Source organism: Candoia aspera, chromosome 4, assembly GCF_035149785.1.
Source record: "Candoia aspera isolate rCanAsp1 chromosome 4, rCanAsp1.hap2, whole genome shotgun sequence".
Classification (NCBI taxonomy): Eukaryota; Metazoa; Chordata; class Lepidosauria; order Squamata; family Boidae; genus Candoia; species Candoia aspera.
Genome location: NC_086156.1, coordinates 4,746,376 through 4,769,526, shown reverse-complemented (window position 1 = coordinate 4,769,526; position 23,151 = coordinate 4,746,376). Strand labels below are relative to the sequence as shown.

At 46.4% G+C, this 23,151-nt stretch overlaps 1 protein-coding gene across 3 annotated transcripts in view; it reads right to left on the bottom strand.

The window, feature by feature from the left end:
- CRHR2 (corticotropin releasing hormone receptor 2) overlaps window positions 1–23,151 on the bottom strand; it is an 81,698-nt gene that overhangs the window by 11,017 nt on the left and 47,530 nt on the right. For all 3 annotated transcript variants that reach the window (XM_063303324.1, XM_063303322.1, XM_063303321.1), the window contains 4 exons: window positions 18,104–18,221; window positions 15,816–15,969; window positions 8,794–8,854; window positions 5,921–5,993 (listed from right to left, as the gene is read on the bottom strand). In XM_063303324.1, the coding sequence (XP_063159394.1) occupies window positions 5,921–5,993; window positions 8,794–8,854; window positions 15,816–15,969; window positions 18,104–18,221 (406 nt within the window). The remainder of the gene's footprint in view (window positions 1–5,920; window positions 5,994–8,793; window positions 8,855–15,815; window positions 15,970–18,103; window positions 18,222–23,151) is intronic.

The following is a 23,151-nucleotide window of genomic DNA, read 5'->3' as shown; positions in this document are numbered from 1 at the left end:
ACTGGAAAATACCAATAATCATTATGAAAATGCCTATGCCAGTAGAGGGGTTTGAAAAAACACTTTACTATCACTGTGCCTGAATGTACAGGTAGTCCTTGCTTAACAACCATTCATTTAGTGATGGTTCGGCCTTACGACAGTGCTGGAAAAACCAATTTGTGACCGGTCCTCACACGTACGACCGCCGCGTCCCTGTGGTCACATGATCATGAGTTGGGTGCTTGGCAACTGGTTCACATTTATAGCTGTCACAGCATCCCATGGTCACATGATCATCATTTTCAACCTTCCCGGCCAGCTTCTGGGAAGCAAATTCAATGGGGAACTGTGTGATTTGCTTAACAACCATGTGGTTTGCTTAATGGCCATGGCGATTCGCTTAATGATTGCTGCAATAAAGGTTGTAAAATTGGGTCGGATTCACTTAATGACTGCTTTGCTTAGCAACCAGAATTCCGGTCTCAATTGTGATCTACTGTAATGGAGATCAAAAAATGCAAACTACAAAACATCCTACCTGAAAACTTCCTCCATAACAGAAAGGAAGCTCAATTTTGTCCAGGATGTCTAATAGGAATTGCTCATGTACAACATTTGGCCACTTAAAAAAAAAAAAAACTTCAGAAGATTGGTCTTTTAGTAAAAGGGGACAGTTCCCCATTGGGACCACCCTGAGTGGTTTACAGTTAGACATCAGCTCCAACCTCCAAGAATGATCTATGGGGCAATTCAAGGATGCATGTGCAACTGATTCCTTTTCAATACATAAATGATCTTAGTAAAGGATATTTTCAAATCTCACCATCAGCACCAATGAGGGAGGGTGTCCAGACATTCCAGATATGAGAATGGAGAATGTCATAAAAGTATTTGGGTTGATCAGGATAGTCATATAAGCAGAGGTGTAAGGCATTAACATAGGGATGTGGTGGCGCTGCAGGTTAAACCGCTGAGCTGCTGAGCTTGCCGATTGGAAGGTCGGCGGTTTGAATCCACGTGACGGGGTGAGCTCCTGTTGCTAGTCCCAGCTCCTGCTAACCTAGCAGTTCGAAAACATGTCAATGTGAGTCGATTAATAGGTACCGCTTCGGCGGGCAGGTAACAGCGTTCCGTGTAGTCATGCCGGCCACATGACCTCAGAGGAAGTGTCTATGGACAAACGCCGGCTCTTCGGCTTTGAAACGGAGATGAGCATCGCCCCCTAGAGTTGGACACGACTGGACTTAATGTCAAGGGAAACCTTTACCTTTACCTAAGGCATTAACTCTATTCATTTGCACATCAAGATCTAAAGTTCTCTGGCTGACCTCATTCCAGACTTTGTCTAGGCCCAGCATATAGATTGGGGGGTAAATCAGCACTGAACCGGATCGAACATCATTTGATCCTTCCAGAGGAGCTGGGTCTGTCAGTACAAGCTGGGCCAAAGGCCCACCCCCATGTATTTGTTTAAGTCAGTATGACTCAGTTTCAAACAGGTCTCAAGGAAGTTCTAACTGCAAGAACGTATGTGCAACTGAGTGAGGAACCTGGAGCACAAATCACAGAAATTTAGACTGGTTCTTTTTAGTGCAGAGATATCCTTGTATGACCAGCCTTGTGCACCATCCAGCAGAAGGTTTAATTCTTTGGCTTTGAATAATTTAAGTGCTGTGGGCACAGAGTTATTCCCCTGACTGCAACCATATCTGGTTATTGCATTAGCAGCTTTCTGTGCCCATGGCTTAAGATGTGAAGACGGAAGTTTCCAGAATGTATTGGACTGAAAACATATGCCTAGATAATTGAAGGCCTTCATCTGTTCAGTTTAGATGTTATTAATTTTCCAGGTTCTATACCCACACAGATCAGAACTGTGCAAGCCATGGCATTCCCTGTGACCCTCTATGGAAGTGAAAGTTGGACTTTAACGAAGCAGGAGAAGAAGAGTATGGACACCTATGAACTTTGGGGTTGGAGAAGACTTCTGAGAATATGGTGGACAGCCAAGAAAACAAACTGATGGATCACTGAACAAATCAACCCAGAGTTCTCACTCGAGGCACAAAGGACCAGGCTCAAATTATCCTACTCTGGACATATTTTGTGAAGACCCAGCTCTCTGGAGAAGTCTCTAATGCTGAGAAAGGTGGAAGGAAGGAGAAGAAGAGGACGACCAGCAGCAAGGGGGATGGACTCAGTTACAGTGGCGATGGGGACATCACTGGGAGACCTGAAGGACCAAGTTGGGGACAGATCATCATGGAGAAAATCTATGTGGTTGCCAGGAGTTGCAAATGTCTTGATGGCACATAATCAGTTTTTCTGGTATGAAGAAGATTGGCAAATGCCTAGTAAAGACAACCTGCTTACTCTTTGAGTGGGTGATTTCCAGCATTTTGGTCTGACAAAACAGCATAAGCACACAAAGACTGAGGCAGCATCATCAGCATCCAGCATAATGAGCAGAGACAGAGGGTAAAAGTCATCTTTGGCAAAGGCCGGTATGATGTCATCAATATGTAAATTAAGTCATCGTGGGGCCAGGATACTTCCCTGATTGACTCTTTTGGAGGTTGGAAGAAGCGCAGTCAATGTTCCATTTCTACATCTAATCTGCATTGTGGTGCTCTCATGGAGCATCATTCTTAATTGGAGGAGATGAAGGCCACAAGGAGGTGAAGCTAGCAATATCTGCTGCAATGTCTCACAGGGAACTGAATCAAATGTCATTTTCAGATCAAGAAAGGTGGCTCAGAAAGACCCCCTTGATAAAGATCTTCCTGTGTACTTCACGAAGATGAGATCCATGGATCCACTATTAAGAAATCTGGTCTCAAACTTGCTTGTTCCACGCTAAGATCTTTTCTTGGCTGAGTCAATGAGTGAGTTTTCGGTAGAGTTGTTTTGCATATCATTGGCTGACTCTACCCAGCAACCTCACTGGGCAATTGCATGAAGGCAATCTTCTAATCCAATATAATTTGCATTGCATTCTTAAAAAAAAAATCAGCTGATACTTTTCCCAATCCATTTTTAAAATCCAAACATACTGCATCTCTACATTTGCAATACTAGCTGCTACGCTATGCTGCAGGGTGCTCTGTAAACAATGATTCATGGCTTAGTGTGGTGTGGAACCCAGCCACTGGTGGCTTATCCAAGAATCCAAGGTTAAGTAAGCCAGAGTTTAGGGTGAAGAGGGAAACCAGTAATTAGCATTTGTACCCCAAGCTTAACTCAATTCTAGTGTTGGAGGAGCGATGAATAAAAAGGTGGAGCTTCAGGAGGCGGGGCTTCACTTCCCCTTCTCTAGCCCATCCCATCATCCAGTGGATGGTTGTGATTGGGTTCCCCATCTAGACCCACTTGCTATTTATTACTGAGACATGGACACCACTTGAGTGGTAGGGCTAATTTTGGACTTCAGCAGAGGTGGACCGTTCTTGTTAAGGGAAAGGGTACAACTAACTTGTCCAACCTGCTGGAAGGATGCACAGTGGCCTTCCAGAGATGCAGGGAGTTTCCCGGAAGAGATGGGCCCAATTCTGGGAGAGTTTAAGATGGGGAATAACTGTAGGGTACTCTGGGGAGGCAAATCATCTCCATTTCACTCTTAAACCCTCCCTCTACACCAGTGTTTCTCAAGCTTGGCAACTTTAAGATGGGTGGACTTCAGCTCCCAGGATTCCCCAGCTAGCCATGATGGCTGGGGAATCCTGGGAGTTGAAGTCCACCCATCTTAAAGTTGCCAAGCTGAGAAACACTGCTCTACACTCTACTCATCATACTGTTGAAATTCAGCAACAAAAAAGGTCAATTTTTTTCAGAGCAGTCCCCCGGTCCAACCGGTGGAGCCTCACAAACTCTGGGCCGGGTGGATGCTGCCTCATTTTCAGACCATCCTCGCTAATCTCTCCTCTTGTGGGTTGAATCGCAAAGGACGAAGGGAATTCCATCAGGTGTGTCATTTCAAGCCGAATGCTTTTTCTGCTGCTTTTGAGTTTTCTTTTTCATTCCTTCACTAACTAGGCCTGCCAAATTTCACTGGACGGGCTGTGTAACGAGCATGCCAATTAAGTATTCTTATTCCATGCAAGGAATGACCTGTGGCTGCAGCCCGTCTCTCAGACAGCCAGAGGCGGTTTTAACGTACAGTGGAATTTAAAAAAAGGACACCACAACAAGAAAACAGTGCTGAGACAGATGGATTGCTTCACTCCTTTCTTGGGTGAGAAAACAGGGTTCCTTGGGATCAGCCCGATGGGCAGGAGAGACATTCTGCTCAAAGATTCCATCCTTGAGGAAAGCTTATCACACAATCAATTTTAAAAGTTGCCTCATTTTTCTGCAGCTTATTTGCTGACCTTTTATTTAAGCCTGGGCATTGCTCCATCTCAACCAACTGCACTAATTAAAGATCAAGTATCCAGACCCAGATATGGCAAGGGAATGCTAATCTCCTATTGAAAGCAGAGGAAAAAAAAGAGGTTTTCTGATTTGACTCAGCTTAGGAGTCCAGCCTATAGAAACTATTTAGTTCTATTGATTTTTTATTTCTGCAATAAGAAATAAAGTACAAGCAGGGAAAAGGTAGGAAAAAACCTTCAAACAGCATGTTGCACAAACAAAGAAGCAAGTTTTCAGATAGGCTGAACAGAACTGGGGAGACCGAGAGACATCGGCATTTTCCAGGTGAGCTTTCTGGGGCAGGAGAGGAAATGCAGAATGAGTTCTATGTGTTTCCCATTTCCAAAAATCTATTAGTAGTCCTCACTTAATGACCATCTGGAGTTAGGATGGCGCTGGAAAAAAACAACCTACAACCGTTCCTCGCACTTATGACGCTTGTACTGTCCCCGCGGTCACACAATCATGATTTGGGCACTTGGCAATCGTCATGCGTTTATGAAGGTCACAGCGTCCCGCGGTCACCTGATCGCCATTTTCTACCTTCCCAGCTGGCTTCCAACAGGCAAAATCAATAGGGAGCCGTGTGATTAGCTTAACAACCACATGGTTTACTTAACGGCCATGTGATTCACTTAACGACTGCTGCAAAAATGGTAATAAAATTGGGTCTGGATTCTCTTAATGATCGCATTGCTTAGCGACCTAAATTCCGGTCCCAGTTGTGGTTGTTAAGCAAGGACTAGCTGTATCTCTCTCTCTGTATCATCTATCCATTCATCCACAGACATGCACATGCCACAATATTCATATATTCTACCATATGTGTCGCATACAGTATGTATGGGTGTGTGCATATGTCTTCTAATAATTTAATACATACTAAGTCAGCAACCTATAAGAAGGAAAATGAGCTAAAAGTGGCAGCAATTGCAGAATGCCTGGGAAGGAAAGGGGGGCTGTGAAGCACAATGATCACACAGGGAGTGGGTGTCAAATTTCAAGAAGCATCTGGGTAGCACAGAGGGTCGCCTTACTTTTAGGGTGGCACATGGGTCTACTTTCCTTACTTTCAGAAATCACCGCTTCCTCTTATTTCTTCCTGAGCACTTGACCTTCCACTGATCACTTGACCGTGCAACGTTGTGTTGCAATGTGGTCATCAGAAGAGGTTGGAAAAGGGTGCCACTGTGCCTGCTCCAAGGCGGCGCAATGGCTGATTTTGTGTAATGCAGAAGGGACGACAGGCCCACCAACCATCAGAACGGTACGGTGATCACCCTCCCCTGAATTCCTTACGACTTTGGCTTTTCCCTGAAGGAGGCCAAGAGGACAGCCTGCTTCTTTCACACAGGGTGGCAACTCTCACAAAGGCTGAGGTCCAGATTTGGTGCGGCGTTACTTAGAATGCCAAATCGCTAAGGCATCACTGACAGTAAATCAAATAATCTTAGCCTCAGGTAAGAACTTCATATTGGGTAAATTCCACACGGCTTAATTAAAATCTCAGAGCTAAAGGTCCTCTTACCAGCAGAACAAGAATCACTGGTCCTTGATAGATGTAATCTATGTATTTCCCTGGTTCCTTTCCAAACCAGCATCTGCAAATAGAACCATTCATTAAGGTAATAAAAAGAGAATGAATGATGGTGAAATTGCAAAACCAATTTACGAAAGAAGAGTGGATGAGATGGAGGGCAAGGCGGGGAACGCTGTGGTTGGATAGAGTTGATGAAATCATGGAAAAAAGGAAACGTATGAAGCAGTGGATGGGCATGGTGGTAGCAAGGATGTTTTGTGGGCACAGAAGTGTACAGAGAAGCCTAGCAAATGGGCTTAGTTTAAGCTAGGGTTAGTTAATTTGTCTTTTCTTCTCTCTTATTTCCTACCTCTAATTTCTTTGACTATTTCTTTCTCCTTTTTTATGCTCTGCATAATGCTGTTCACCCTGACAAGAAAAAGCATGATGGATACATATGTATGTATGTATGTATGTATATACAGGTAGTTCTCAGCTTACAACTACAATTGGGACCAGAACTTCTGTCGCTAAGTGAGGCAGTCATTAAGTCACAGCTGATTTTATGATTTTTTTTTTGCTGTGGTTGTTAAGCAAATCACGGTGGCCATTAAGTGAATCCAGCCTCCCCCATTGGCTTTGCTTGTTGGAAGCTGGCTGGGAAGGTCACAAATGGCAATCACGTGACCCTGGGATGCTGCAACCATCATGAATACATGCCAGTTGCCAAGTGCCTTAATTTTGATCATGTGACTGTGGGGATGCTACGACGGTCGTAAGTGTGAGGACCAGTCGTCACTTTTTCAGCACCGTTGTAACTTCGAATGGCCACTAAATGAACGGTGGTATGTTGAGTTGAGGACTACCTGTATGCATGTATGTACGGGCTAATATAAATCCCATATATCAAATAAAAGATAAGAATGCTGGGGTGCTCCTTTAGAAATGATTCACAGTTATGCCTTTGAAACGCTGGGGATCTATTTTGTTTTTCGGCTTAATTATGCGAATGAAAGAAGCTGATGGATTGGCTCTCTTTAGCAAGACACCGTTGATTGCTGCTTTGATTCTGTTCCTACCTCCGCTGTTGTTTCTATAGCACTTTACAGAATCTAAGGCGCCATCCCAATTATTATTTTTTCATTCCAATCCTCAGCAAACTCCCAAGGGGCAGGATGGAGTGTTTATTCCTTCCGTGAAGCTCAGAGCATCATCAAGTCACAACTGCATGTGTGAATGAGACTTTGCTTTCATGGTACCCTGCACTGTTTTCTTTTCACTGGAGACAACGCATGAGTCCGACAAAAAGATGCCTCCTCTTGAACCCATCCCTGTAAACTTGAGGCCTCAATCACTGAGCCTAATTGTGAAGGATGTGTCATCGTCATCGTCATCATCCCCAAGGCTTTAAGACCCACTAATTAGCTTTATCTCACCAACGTTGTGATAGAACTAGCCCAGGAATAGATAAGGCACAGAAGGGGGATTTTTATCTTTCAGTGGCCATGGGGCTGGTTCAAGAGAGACTATGCCCACTGATAACTCTTCTGAAACCATCACCTTGAAAGAGACTTTGCTCAAGAATGGCACAAGTTTTGAAGAATTCAGCCCAGTTGAATCCCATCCTGCCACCCATAGACTTGCCTCTTGCACTGGATGGTGATCCAGGAGACAGTAAGGTGGCAAAAGTGTCTACACCAGCATTCCCCAACCGTGGCAACTTTAAGATGTGTGAACTTCAACTCCCAGAATTCCCCAGCCAGCATGCTGGGAGTTGAAGTCCTGACATCTTATGGTGGCCAAGGTTGAGAAACACGGGTGCATACAGTTGCTCAGAACCCAGCCAGTGCTGAAGCAACATCATCTTGCTGGACAGCTCTCCTGAACTTGGATGGAGAGACCCTTGGACTCTTTGAGAAGGTAGGCTGTTGACCTACATGGCTAGGTGATCACCATAGGACCATCACTAAGAAACCCCTAAGGCCCAAATTCTGTTCCTTTACTAAACCACACACACGTCTATGGAGCCTGTGAAGGAAAGCCTGAACAGTTTGTGACAGATCATGCTGGAACAAACCACCTATTCCTTGGCCACTATCTGGAGCCCTGAAAAACTTATTTCCAGCTCTCCTGGTTCAGTGCAGCCATTATCTGGGAGTAAACCTTTCCACTAGGTTTTTGCTGAACTTAAATCTTGGGCCTTTTCTTTCCTGCCCGGTCATGTTAGTCTCCAGCAACATCGGTGGGGCCATGGCCAGGAGCTCCCAATGGGAGAGCCTCAGCCAGACAGGGATATATGCCAGCGAAGGGTCAGCGTTCAAGAGACCAACTGCAGAATGGACTGGTGGGAAGAAAGGGCTGGCCAGTTGTACTGCCTGCAAAGAGGGGTTCGGCCCTAGGGACATCTTGGCCCAGTGGTAATAGTCACCTGAAGCAGAAGGATTTTATTAGCTCTTAATAAAAGAAAAGATATGTGACAAGGGAAGCAGCTCAGTGTCCCAAGGAAAACTGATTGCAGAACATTTGCGGAGAAAAGGCACGGCATCAAAAGATCCACTTAGATCTTATGGCGAGCCGTACGGACACCTAAGGCGAAAGAGGAATCCAATGAATTATGCCTCTGAAGTGTCCTTGGCTTGACTGGTCTGAAATCACTGTACATTTTTCTATTCCACCTTTCTCCAGGAGCTGGAGGAATCCGTGAAGCCCTCTGAGGCCCCGGGAGCGTTTCTTCTTTCAAAATGGGCAATTGGGGAAAGGATCTTCTGGCCTGGGCCACTATCCTGATGCAAGGCCCGTTTTAGCTGAACAGTTTCCTCGTCAAAGGGGAAGCCTGTTGTCCGCAGAAAGACCAGGGAGGGCTGGATTGCTCTCATACTCACTGCTCGTTTTCGTAGTACAGCTTGCAGACAGCCCAGGCGACGATGATGGGGCCGGGGATGCCTGCAAGGAGAGCAAACAGAAGGGGCGTTCCGGGAGGAAGCGGCAAAGCCTGGCAGAGGGGGGGAGGGGCCGCCCCAAACTCACCACCATAAAGGGACCCTTGTGGAAGTGGGAAGGGGCAGGAAGTTGCCACATCGTGCAGGCTTGCTTTCCTACAAGTACTAGAATAGTTCAGGTTTTACAGGCCCCTTTAGATATTTGCTTCAAGCTATCCATCCGTTTATAAAAACACCGATAGCCATCTGTCTATCCGTCTGTCCGTCCATCCATCCAATACTCAAGATACAGTAGTCCTTTTTATTGTGAGCTCTCCAGTTGTGGATACAGTTTCCTCCCTCCCTCCCCCTTCCTTCCTTCCCCCTGCCTCCTTCCCTCCCTCCCTCCCCTTCCCTCCCTCCCCCTTCCTTCCTTCTCTCCCTCCTTCCTTTCCCCTCCCTCCTTCCCTCCCTCCCTCCCCCTTCCTTCTCTCTCTTCCTTTCCCTTCCCTCCTTCCCTCCCTCCTTCTCCTTCCCTCCCTCCCTCCCCCTTCCTTCCTTCTCTCCCTCCTTCCTTTCCCCTCCCTCCTTCCCTCCCTCTTTCTCCTTCCCTCCCTCCCTCCCCCTCCTTCCTTTCTTCTCTCCCTCCCTCCCTCCTTCCCTCCCTCTTTCTCCTTCCCTCCTGTCATGTTCACCGTTCCAATGTTGCCGGTACATCGTAACGTTTCGCATGTCATTTGGCTGATGCGTGTTTTGTCTGGGAGGGGAGGAGGATTCCATCTCGTGGGATTGTTATATGTTAGCAGCTGGATTGGAATGTGTTTGGGTTATCTCGTGTGTTCAAGGTTCCTTTCCCAGGACATCAGCAGAAACGGTTACCAGCACCGGGGGGGGGGGGGGGGAGTTTGCAACGGCCGGGCGAGGGGAGGGATTACGTTTGAGCCGAGGGTTTTTAGTTTGTATTTGGCGCGCTTTTGCTCATTCTCAGCTTTCTCTGTATTTGCATATTATTCTTTAATAAATCAGATATCATTAAGTTTGAGTCTGAGTCTATTAGAATAGGCAATCCTTACATAAAGCTGAGAATCCAAAACAATTTCCGTTAGCCCCTTTCCAGATTTATTTTGTGAGGGAGAAGTGCTAGCGATGAGCAAACCAAATCCCCAAACCACAGAAAGCGAGGAATCAAGCGAGGGGGAACCCGACTCCACAGCGATAAGAACGGAGGGAGTCCCTCCTCGAGAGCTTTCAGAAGTTCGAGAGGGGTCGAGCTCCAGCCTAGGAGAAGAGGAGGTTGGAGGTAAAAGAGCCCCTGAACCGACCGGCGAGTCGCCAGGCGAACTGGTCACCTGGGATGAAACACAGGGATCCCTACCAGGGACGTCCAGAACGTCTTGGAAGCAGCGATACCCGAGTTCCCCAACTGTGGTGAGGCAGGAGGGAAAGGAGGATTCCCAAACCCCTGACCGTATAAGACTGGTGGAGGCCAAATTGGAGTCACTAGAATTTATGTTTTGGAAAATGTCCATGGACTGGGGTCCCCGGGAGAGGAGGAGAGAGGAGTCTAGTACTAGGCATTCGACTCCTTCTTTGCCCCCAACTTCCCTGGAGGAAAGGAGTAGGACCCGGCACAGAGAGGAAGCAAGAGCGCCAAGGGTGAGAATTTCAAGGTCCCCTCCTCGAGAGCGGAGATCCCTGGGAGTTAAAAGGAAGCCCGACCGCCCAGCTGTGGCGAAGGGACCGCCCGGAGTGGGGGTTAAGGACTTTACCGTTAAATTTGATGGAGATCCAACTAAGCTATCGTTCTTCCTTACCAATGAAAGGAGTTATATGGATGAATGGGAGCAGTATTTTCGTTCAGAAAGAGCCAAGATTAATGCCATTGCCACTAAGCTCAAGGGCCGGGCTGCCGATTGGTATGTGCAGTTATGTCAATCGGATGCCCCTGAGCTGGAGGAGTTTGAAGAATTCCTGTGGGCGTTGAAACTACACTTTGAAGACCCGTTAGCTAAAGAAAGAGCAAAACGGGCGCTGAGGGAGCTGTGCCAGGAGCCACAATCGGTGGCAGACTACGCTCTGGAATTTAAGGCTCTGGCTTGGAAGGTTGAGGATTGGTCCCAATCCACATTAATAGAACTTTTTAAGGACGGTCTGAATACAGAGGTCCTGAGGTGGTCGCTTGGCAGGGATGACCCAGATACCCTGTATGAATGGATACAGCTGGCAGGGAAGGCTGAGCATGCCCATGAGACCTTTGCTCACCGGAAGGTGATGAGATATGCTGGGCTCAGCAAGGGTTCCCGCACTGCTGCGTCCACTGGAAAGTCCGGTCAATGTGCCTGGGAAGAGGAGAGGGAGTGCCACTATGTGAAAGGGCAATGCCTCCAATGTGGGAAGGAAGGTCACCGAGCAGCGGCGTGCCCGAAGGGAAAGACCGATGATCGTTCGGGGAAGCCGTTGGGGAAATCTCCCTCTCTACCCAGGAAAATGAAGGCAGCCATGGCTGAAACTGAAGTGGAGGAGATTCCTTACTTACTTCGGGGGCGAGGGGGAGCCCGATCTACTCCAGCCAGCGGGAAATGCCAGCCACCTGCTTTAAAGAGCGCCTGTGGGCAGGTGGTGGAGGATGGGCGCGAACATATCTCGGTGAGTGTCAACTATCCCACACTGACCGTTAAAGTGAAGTTAGGCTCCCGCACAAGAACCGTTGAAGTTTGGGCATTGATCGATTCAGGGTGTTCGCGTTGCTTGATGCACCCTGACGTGGTGGCTGCTTTGGAGTTACCCAGCTTTCCACTGCAACGTCCCATGATTTTCACCCAGCTGGATAGTTCTACGGCGGGGGGGAAACCAGTCACCCATTTCACGGGCATGGTGGCGTTGCAAATGGGCAGCCACCGTGAGGGGCTGCTGTTTGTGGTGGCGCCTGTGGGGGGTCCCTTAGTCATTCTGGGGATTCCTTGGTTGGTCCAACAAAACCCATATATAAATTGGGTGCACAGGACTTTGACTTTTGGGGATGGTTTCTATCAAGCCCCTGGGGAGGATGACGCTCTGGAGGCTGCAGTGGGGAGGGCGGCGGCAGCAACCCCGCATTTCGCTGTCACCCCACTGGAGGGCTTGCCGGAGCAATACCAAAGCTTTGCTGATGTGTTTGGTGAGAAGGAAGCGGACCAACTTCCACCTCATCGAAAAACTGACTGTGCGATAGAGTTGGTCCCCGATGCGCAACTGCCCAAACCAAAAATCTATGCCATGATGCAAAAGGAACTGGCAGTGTTGAGGGAGTTTGTGGACAAAAACTTGGCCAGGGGTTTTATTGAACCAGCAAATTCGCCAGTGGGCGCCCCCGTCTTGTTTCGAGCGAAGAAGGATGGGACATTGAGACTTTGTACAGATTACCGCGGATTAAATGCGGTCTCGATATTAAACATATATCCTCTGCCATTAATAAAAGACATGTTAGCACATCTGGTTAAGGGGAAAATCTTCTCTAAGCTGGATTTGCGGGAAGCCTATTTCCGCATCCGCATACGGGAGGGGGATGAGTGGAAGACTGCTTTCAATTGTCCTCTGGGTTCTTTTCAGTACAAAGTTTTGCCTTTTGGGTTGGCGGGGGCACCTGGGGTGTTTATGCAATTGATCAATGAAGTGTTACATGAACATTTGTTCAAGGGTGTACTGGTCTATTTGGATGATGTTTTGATTTATACTGAAACGGAGGAGGAACATGAGCGCTTGGTGAAACAGGTGCTTAGCAAACTGAGAAAGGCTGAGCTTTATGCTAAACTTTCTAAGTGTGAATTTCATCAGACTCAGCTTGACTACCTGGGGTACAGGATCTCTGACAAGGGTATTGAAATGGACCCTGCAAAAATTCAAGCTATTCTGGAGTGGAAGTGCCCGCGGATGCGCAGGCAGCTCCAGAGTTTTCTTGGCTTTTCCAACTATTATCGCCAGTTCATCCAGGGGTTTGCAGAAATTGCATTGCCTCTCACTGATTTATTACGAACAAAGGGGCTGGGGGACACACGCAAGGTGAAGAACCTGGAGGCATTGCTCAATTGGACACCTGAATGCTAGTTGGCTTTCGACAAACTCAAAAGCCTGTTCACTGCTGAACCTATTCTGCAACACCCTGATCCCACAAAGCCCTTTGTGGTTCAAGTGGATGCTTCCCATTTCTCAATTGGAGCATTCTTGCTGCAAGTGGATGCTGGTGGCCACCTGAAGCCCTGTGCGTATCTGTCCCGGAAATTTTCCGAGACGGAAAGGCGATGGCATGTTTGGGAAAAAGAGGCTTTTGCAGTCAAGGCTGCTTTGAAGGCATGGCACCACCTCTTAGAGGGGGCTAAATGTCCTTTTGAAGTTTGGACTGACCATAAAAATTTGGAAGCGCTCAGCACGCCCCGTAAGCTCAGTCCTAAGCAGATCCAATGTGCTCAATTTTTCAGTTGCTTTGACTTTAAGTTAAAGTTCATTCCGGGCAAGAAAAACTTCCTGGCTGATGCGCTTTCCCGCCTGCCCCAGGATTCGGTCCAGGCACCTGACGTTGTGGGTACAGTATGGACAGCACCCCAATTGGGGTTGCAAGCTGTCACACGCAGTCAGACTCGTGCACAGCTGCCCCCAGCTTCGGTTTCACCGGCTGGGGGAAGGACGCCAATTCCCTCGCAATTGCAACAACAGTTCCTGCTAGAGCTGAAATCTGACACTTGGTTGCAAGCGAATAGAGACAATGTTACATTTGACAGAGGCTTCGCTTGGAAGCAAAACCGCCTCTATGTCCCTGACAGTTTGTGAAGGAAAATTTTGATTAGGTCTCATGACGATAAAGTGGCTGGTCATTTTGGGTTTGTCAAAACCTTGCATCTGGTGCGCCGCCAATTTTGGTGGCCCACATTGAGACGTGATGTAAAAAGTTATGTTGCTTTTTGTCCTGTCTGTGCCATGTCAAAACGGAAGGGGGGCAAACCGCAAGGGCTGCTGCAGCCGGTGGCTAGCCCCTCCCATCCTTGGGAGGAGGTTTCCATGGATTTCATTGTGGATTTGCCTCCTAGTCAGAGAAAGACTGTGATTTGGGTGGTAAAGGACTACTTTTCTAAGCAAGCCCATTTCATTCCATGTGCTTCCATTCCGTCTGTGCAGCAATTGGCCCGCCTTTTTCTAATCCACATCTACCGGATTCATGGGAGCCCCTCCCGCTTGATCACGGACCGCGGAACACAGTTCACTTCCCAATTTTGGAGGGCATTTTTAAAGCTGGTGGGTACCAAGCAGGCGTTGTCCACTGCGTCGCATCCGGAGACTGACAGATCTACGGAGGCTCTTAATTCGACCCTGGAACAATTTTTGTGGGCATTTGTCAACTATCAGGACAATTGGGTTGATCTGCTACCTTTTGCTGAGGTGGCTTATAACAACGCTGTCCATCAGAGCACGGGGCACACCCCTTTCCATACTATGTTTGGCTGGGACTTTGTTCCCATTCCTGAGTTGCCTCAACCCTCCACACAGCCCTGCTCTGCTTCTGATTGGGCTGCTCAACTGGCTGATTCGTGGCCAGTGATTCAACAGGCGTTGGCTGATGCCCAATCTGCCTATAAACTGCACGCTGATAAGTGACAAGCCCTTCAACCTGCTTTTAAAGTTGGTGATAAGGTCTGCCTTTCCACTAAGTTCATTAAGTCCCCTCAGCCCTTGAAGAAGTTGGCTCCTAAGTTTGTTGGACCTTTTCCCATTGTGGGAGTTGTTAACCCTGTCATGTTTAGACTGGATTTGCCACACAATCTGAAGTGTTTACATCCTGTTTTTCATTGCAGCTTACTCAAGCCTGTCAACCACTCAGATCACTGGCATCCACAACCCCCCCTCCTGCTCTGATCATGATTGACGGGCAACAACATTTTGAGGTGAAGGAGTTCCTTGATTCTCGCCGACTACGTGGCACTCTGCAGTACCTTATTCGCTGGAAGCACTTTCCCCACCCTGAATGGGTGTTTGCCCGTGATGTCCAATCTCCTCTTTTGGTTCGCCACTTTCATCTAGCTTATCCTCTCAAACCTGCTCCTTAATGTTTTTGGGGGGGCGGTATGTCATGTTCACCATTCCAATGTTGCCAGTACATCATAACGTTTCGCATGTCATTTGGCTGATGCGTGTTTCGTCTGGGAGGGGAGGAGGATTCCATCTCGTGGGATTGTTATATGTTAGCAGCTGGATTGGAATGTGTTTGGGTTATCTCGTGCGTTCAAGGTTCCTTTCCCAGGACATCAGCAGAAACGGTTACCAGCACCTGGGGGGGGGGGAGTTTGCAACGGCAGGGCGAGGGGAGGGATTACGTTTGAGCCGAGGGTTTTTTAGTTTGTATTTGGCGCGCTTTTGCTCATTCTCAGATTTCTCTGTATCTGCATACTATTCTTTAATAAATCAGATATCATTAAGTTCCTGCTTGTGAGTCTGAGTCTATTAAGGTAGGCAATCATTACACCTCCCTTCCTCCCCCTCCTTCCTTCCTTCTCTCCCTCCCTCCTTCCTCCCTCCCCCTTCCTTCCTTCTCTCCCTCCCTCCCTCTCTCCTTCTCTCCCTCCCTTCCTTCCTTCTCCCTCCCCCTCCCTCCCTCCCCCTTCCTTCCTTCTCTCCCTCTGTACCTCCCTTCCTCCTTCTTTCTCTCCCTCCCTCCCTTCTTTCTCCCTCTCCCTCTCTCCCTCCCTTCCTTCTTTCCTTCTCTCTCCCTCCCTCCCTAGTAACGTTGATATTGCTAGCCCACAACGTTTTTTGAGATCCCCCCCCCCCTTTGAGGGTAAAGAGAAAAGCTGACCTCAGGAAGAGAGAGGTTGAGATGCAAAACCGGCTGCATTCCCCACCCCTGCCTTCTTCCCAGCCTGACTGATCTGGCCCTGAAAAAATTGCGCCAGAAGGGCCAGGCTAACAATGAAACCCACAAGCACAACAGGAGGAGGAGGCTGGGCTTTTGGATCGCTTACACCACCCAATGAAGAGAAAGACCCATTTCCTCAGCTTGTCTGTTGAGTACGTCATCACGATGGCCGTGTGGAGGTAGCAGCCTTCCACAAACATCCAGAAGAAATTGGTCACCACGAAGTAGTTGAAGATGGTTGTGATGCACCGACACCAGAGCTGGCAAGGAGACAAATATTTTAATCCATTTGTACAATATAGTGTCCATATTTGCACTCATGTACAGGTAAGTAAAGGTAAAGGTTTCCCTTGACATTAAGTCCAGTCGTGTCCGACTCTAGGGGGCGGTGCTCATCTCCGTTTCAAAGCCGAAGAGCCGGCGTTTGTCCGTAGACACTTCCGTGGTCATGTGGCCAGCATGACTATACGGAACGCCGTTACCTGCCTGCCAAAGCGGTTCCTATTAATCGACTCACATTGGCATGTTTTCGAACTGCTAGGTTGGCAGGAGCTGGGACTAGCAACGGGAGCTCACCCCGTCACGCGGATTTGAACCACCGACCTTCCGATCGGCAAGCTCAGCAGCTCAGCGGTTTAACCCGCAGCGCCACCATGTACATGTACAGGTAGCCCTTGCTTAACGATCACAATTTTGGTTGCTAAGCGAAGTGATCATTAAGTGAGTCCAACCTGATTTTACAACCTTTTTTGTGATGGTCATTAAGTGAATCACATGGTTCCCCACTGATTTTGTTTGCCAGAAGCCAGTTGGGAAGGTCGAAAATGGCAATCATGTGACCACAGGATGCTGCAATGGTCATAAATGCGAACCTGTTGCCAAGTGCCCAAATCGTGATCATGTGACCACAGGGACACTGCGACAGTTCTAAGTGTGAGCACCGGTTGTAAATCAGTTTTTTCAGCACCGTTGTAAGTCTGAACCATCACTATTCAAATGGTCATTAAGTGAGGACTACCTGTAATGGACAGCAGTTTTCTTTTGCACTTTGATTTTGAACGATTTACAAAGTTCTGGAGACAACATAGGGGTTCTTCTCTTATATCCACACAAGAACCTTGTGACGATATAGAGGACTTGTCTGTAGAAATGTAACCCTGGGTTTTGCTGGTCTAATCACCACTATACAAGGTTATTTCTACTTCAAATTTAATGTTTAAAAGTTCAGGTCTATATTTGTGTGACAAGTTTTTAATTCCATTGTTTTTGCTACCTGTCCTCCTTCAGGTAAGCATCCTGAAATCCTTTGTTAGACAGCTTTTATTGGCAATTTTTACTGACATAATTTTTAGCCATCTTCAAGGTTTCTTGATGGGCCAGAAAGCAGCAGAACAAAATATCTTAACATGTGAGGCTCTCCAAGGTTGGAGCCCTGAACTATTTGCAGTACCATCTCTCTGGCTGGAAATGTTAGGACTTGTCGTCCCTCCACACTCGGAGGACCCCCACGTTAAGGAAGGCTGCATTAAGGGACAAGGCTTGTCCTCAGATGAGAAAACGAAGCATGAGATACGATGGTGGAAAGAGGAGAAGATTGCATTTCTGTTCCATTGGCAAGGCATTGTTCCAGTTTCACCGAAATTTAGGACTAGGCCATGCTCAAGAATCAGACATTATTTATAGGAATAATCCCGCTTTCTTAAAAAAAAACAGCAAGGAGAATATTAATGAGTGAATGTCTCCTTCCCACCCCAAGGTACCATCAATCCCTGGAAGAGAAATGATAAAATTACAGTAAAGTTCCTGCAAGAATAAGGCTAAAGGGGACAGAAGTGAGCATGGAAAAAGGTGTTCTAGTACAGCAACCGACATCTAGATATCTAATTCTAGGACCACAAGAGAGGGACTTGAGATTACAGTTCAGGATTTCAGCTGACCATGCTGTCTTCTAGACTGACGTTTCTCGACCTTGGCAACTTTAAGATACTGTATGTGGACTTCAGTCCCAGAATTCCCCAGCCAGCCATGCTATTCTATTCTAGACGGTATTGTTCTCCGGTTTTCGATGCTTCTTCCTCAACAGATGCTCAGCAAAAAAGGCCAACTGGGAACGCCTAGCCTTCATCTGTACCAGGATTTTTAAGTGTGAAAGGGTCTATTTTGGCTACCTGAAGACAGACTTTGGAATCACCCGTGTAGATTCTCCACCATTTTGTACAAGAGCTATTTCTAGACCTGCATGGAGATCACAAATCTGTCACCCCACAAATGCGGTCCCTAACACAGGAAGCGGAAAAAGCTTTCAGGTCCTACCTCTTTGGCCAACTGTAAGTCTGTGCTACGAAGTTAAGGTAACTGCTTTAATTCCTGCCCCATCCCTTGAAGAAGAAGTACCTCATTGCTCTCGTGGATATTGTGGTCGATCATTTGTAGCACAAACCACATCACGTTCCTCAGGATGAATGTTGTGATCAAGTTCCAGTGGATGATGTTGCGAAGACATCGGATGCTCCTAAAGAGGCAAATAAATATTGGTTGGCTTTATTGACCTGAGCATGCTCTATGGTATCTTGAAGCATACCATCAAGGCAATTGCTGTCACAGGGAGAAGGTCCTGATCCACCGGCTCCAGAATAATTACCTTTGCTTCACTCCAGAGTGCATGGATTGTGTGCTCCAATCCCATTCTTTACTTTGAAGTAGCTAAACATCTCCCAGAAAATGCTTTGACGTCTTAACAAAGGAGGGAAGCGTTCTCTCTGCCTTGCCACCTTTCTCCAGACTAAGTATTTAGAAACTTTCCAGCCATGACAGAACATCTTAGAACAAAAATGTACGCAGCAATGAAAATAAAATGGCAAATGCTTAAGTTATGTGTATGATGGCAAGTGGCACTATCTGTCTGAAATTATGACCGACATGATCATGGGGATTCCAAAATCGTATTCTAATGATGTTTTCAACATTTCTCCGGCCATAGGAAATGTGGATAGTTTGTTCTGAAAGTTCCTGCTGGTAGCTTGGGAAGCACATTTTGAAACACGTTTGCAAATGCATAAACACTCTTAAGATTCAAAGCCGCGCAGTAAAAGTGAAAACAGCTATCTTCGTTGCTCTTGGCTGAACAATAAATGATACATGCATAATCTAAAAGGGTGAGAAAGAGAAAAATAAATGCTAACTGTTAATGAAGTTTAAAGAAGAATAAATGATACATGCAAAGCCGGAAGATACGAGAAAGAGAGAGAGAGAGAGAGAGAAAATTAATAAATGCCAAGCATTAATGAAAGCATGCTTCCCAAGATTCAGGTATAAACTTTTCAACCTACTTCATTTCAGATATGTGATGAGTGCAATTTCTACATTTTTAGCCAGTATATCAGCTGGGTATAGGGAATGGAAGTCCATGCATTTGCAGAATGCTAAGTGGGAAAAGAGTGCTCCAGAAATGGTTGGGGACCTCTTGGAGAAAATCTATCTACGTGGTCACTAAGAGTTGACAGTGATCCATCAATGCCAAGACCCCACTCTCTGGAGAAGGCTCTTATTCTGGGAAAAGAGGAAGGAAAGGAAAAAAGAGGATGGCCAGCAGCAAGGGGGGTGGACTCTGTTACAGAGGTAGAAGACCTGAACAACCAGGCTGGGGACAGATTCTCCTGGAGAAGATCTACGTGGTCAACACTGACTTGAAAGCACATAATCAGTCAATCAATCAATCGATCAATCAATCGCCCAGCTCCCTTGAAAAGAAGTTATGGAAATGCTGGAAAATGCATTTTCCAGCATTATGGAAATGCATTTTCCAGCATTTCCATAATGCTGGAAAATGTGGAAGGGAAGAGAAGAAGAGGATGACCAGCATCAACAGGGATGGGGGCACTGTTGGAAGACATTTTGTTCCCTATGGGGAGATGTGCGGTGTAACAATACCGTCAAGCATTTGCTAATTAATAACATTCATGCAAATTATATGCAATGGCACATCCTCTTTTTTGGCAATGAAGAACTGGCTAATAAGAGTTCCACAGATGTTCCACAATCTGGTAACTTCTGGACTGACTGACACTCAACTCCCAAAATTCCCTAGCAGCGGGGCCAAAAGCCACACTGGCTGGGGGATTCTGGGAGCACCGAGGAAGGCTGGTATACATACATCTGAGGAGTCTGTGTATAGGAAATCATTTCAACAGGAAATTACTCTTGTGATACAGGGCAGGTGTTGTCTATGCTATTATTAAGAGTGGCCAGATAATAGAATCGACATAGAAAAAAATCAACTGGGCTTTAAATCTGGCTGTGTTTCCCCACTGAAGCATGTAAGGTAAAGGTAAAGGTTTCCCTTGACATTAAGTCCAGTCGTGTCCGACTCTAGGGGGCGGTGCTCATCTCCGTTTCAAAGCCGAAGAGCCGGCATTTGTCCGAAGACACTTCCTCCGTGGTCATGTGGCTGGCATGACTAAACGGAACATCGTTACCTGCCCACCAAAGTGGTACCTATTAATCTACTTACACTGGCAAGTTTTCGAACTGCTAGGTGGGCAGGAGCTGGGACTAGCAACGGGAGCTCCCCTTGCTAGTCCCAGCTCCTGCCAACCTAGCAGTTCGAAAACATGTCAATGTGAGTCGATTAATAGGTACCGCTTTGGCGGGCAGGTAACGGCGTTCTGTTTAGTCATGCCGGCCACATGACCACAGAGGAAGTGTCTTCGGACAAACGCCGGCTCTTCGGCTTTGAAACGGAGATGAGCACCGCCCCCTAGAGTCGGACACGACTGGACTTAATGTCAAGGGAAACCTTTACCTTTTACAGTTAACCAACAGCCCTTGATGCTGATATGGCTCATTTCCCCCCAGCTAGCAAAAATGAGTTCTACCAAATTGGGCACCTGAAGAAATCAAGGCTGTAACGCTGCATGCTGTACCAAGTCTTCTGTTAGGACTGCAGCCTGCATCAACTGTGCCACAGGGGGCTTATACATTAACACCCCGCACCCCGCTGTAAGGATTATAGCCGATGAAGGATGCTGAGAGGACTTCTCTGCAGGGATGGTCCTCTGTTGATCTGCTTTTGATTTGCTATTTCATCATCTTGTTCCTCTTTATTAGTACTTTCTACAGCAACTCCTGCTTTCTCCTACCCTTCTGATTGGCAGAGAAAGGGCCTATGATGGGAAATATTGAATTTCCTCAAAAAATGTGAGCCAGAGGGAGGAATTGTCACACAGGTGGGAAACAGGGGGACACTGGTGAAGAAAACGATCCTGCGGTTAAGTGAAGTTCCAGGGGTCATGCAATTTTGTCCGTTGTTCTAGTCACTCAACATGGTGCAGCGATTAAAAATTGACCAATTATCGTCTTTACCATAATCAGGGAATGCTGCATCTGACATTTCTAAGCCAGTAACTCAGTCCATACCTTCTCTAGCTTGCTGAAAAACATTATGAAAAGCATCAGAAGAATGTGATGGTTATTAAGTCTAAGGAGAGCAATCATCTTCACGATATTTCCCTAATTTCATGCAATTTCAGTGTAAAAGAACTGAATACACTTCCAGTTTTTCCTGACCAATCCCAGTTCTTTTTCCTGGTCTCACCTACTTTTTTCAGAGTGTGGCTTCCCATCCACCACCCTGTTAGGGAATTTTAAAAAATATTTTACAGATAGTTCTCACTTAACAACTCTTTGTTTAGTGATGGTTCAGACTTACAACAGTGCTGGAAAAAATGACATACGACCGGTCCTCACACTTATGACTGTTGCAGCATCCCTGCAGTCACATGTTCACGATTTGGGTGCTTGGCAACCAGTTCATATTTATGACCGTCACAGCGTCCTGTGGTCACGTGATTGCCATTTTCTACCTTCCCGGCCGGCTTTTGGCAAGCAAAATCAATGGGGAACCATGTGATTCACTTAACGACCATGTGGTTTGCTTAACACCCGCAGTGATTTGCTTAACAATCGCCACAAAAAAGGTTGTAAAATCGGGTCAGATTCGTTTAATGACTGCTTCTCTTAGCAACCAAAATTCCAGGCCCGATTGTGGTTGTTAAGCAAGGACTGCCTGTATGTCTTTCCCTCTGTTGCCTTTTTCTCGCTACTGTAGATTTAAGAAAAAACAGCCTCTTCTTACTCCCCCTTGTTTAACTCATGGCTCTTCCTTTAGAAAAGGACACCCCTACTTCCATTTTTTTCCCCCTTCCTGTTCCCCTATCCTTGAATTTCCCTCCCTGCTTTTCCACTATTATTCCAATGCATTCCCAGCATTACTAGGTCTTCCCCCCACCATCCACCATTACTGGATCTTCATCAGAGAGATTAAGTCAAGCTTCACCTGACCTCAAGCACCCATTGTCTGACATTCTTCCTATTTGCAGGGCTCAAGACTTTTGTTAAGTGCCTAGATCTCATTAAGAACTATTAATCTTTTGTGCCTTGCACTCTTCTTAATCACTGTTAATAGCTCTACCTCTCAACCAGTGAATCTCATCAGGATGTTCCCTCTGTCACTGTTTCTGCAATTTCCTTTGTTTGCATTGCCATATTTATTTATTTAACATTTACCTGCAGCTCAAGAGCTGCAAAAAAGGCTTGGATCACCACACTGTAAGGAGCAAAACAGAGAAACTCCTGTGCCACACTTCTTCCAATCCCAGAATTTAAAATAAAGTATTATTGTCTTTTCTTGTTTGCAAGTGATGTGAAGTTCCTTAACAGCCCAAGGGCTAAACATTGTTCTTGGATGAGAAAAATTATGCACCCGATATAAACCATCTCTAAAACCTTGGCAGTCCTGATGCTTACTTGGTTATTATGCCCCATCTGATAAATATTCATTGATCTTGCAGTCACAAAGCATCTGCTTTTAAGCTCACAGGCTTGCTACCCAGACGATGCCAGTAACTCTATACAGTATTATTGATGAGCAAAGAGGCTGTTAGTGAATCAAGCATATTAACTCAAGAACAACACAGGACATAAAGAAAATGATCAGGTTTTGATTTTGGAAATCTAAACCCAAGATAAAAAAAAAGCTAAGAAATGAACTTGCCAAGCTAGAAAATGAACGATGCATTTAGAAGGAAGTTAACCAGCATTCTACTTTGTTCACAATTCCAGTAAATTCTCTCTTATAAGCCATGGGATTCATTAATAAAAGCAGAAAATTACCCCCTACTTTACCCCAGCATTAAGCTTTTGATTTTTTTTGTTCTTTTTTAACTGTTTGGGATATAGATAGTCCTCACGTAACAACCATTTATTTAGTGATGGTTCAGACTTACAATGGTGTTGAAAAAAACGACTTATGACCAGTTCTCACACTTATGACCATTGTAGCATCCCCGTGGTCACGTGATCACAATTTGGGCACTTTGCAACCGGTTCGCATTTATGATGGTTGCAGAGTCCTGTGGTCATGTGATCGCCATTTTCGACCTCCC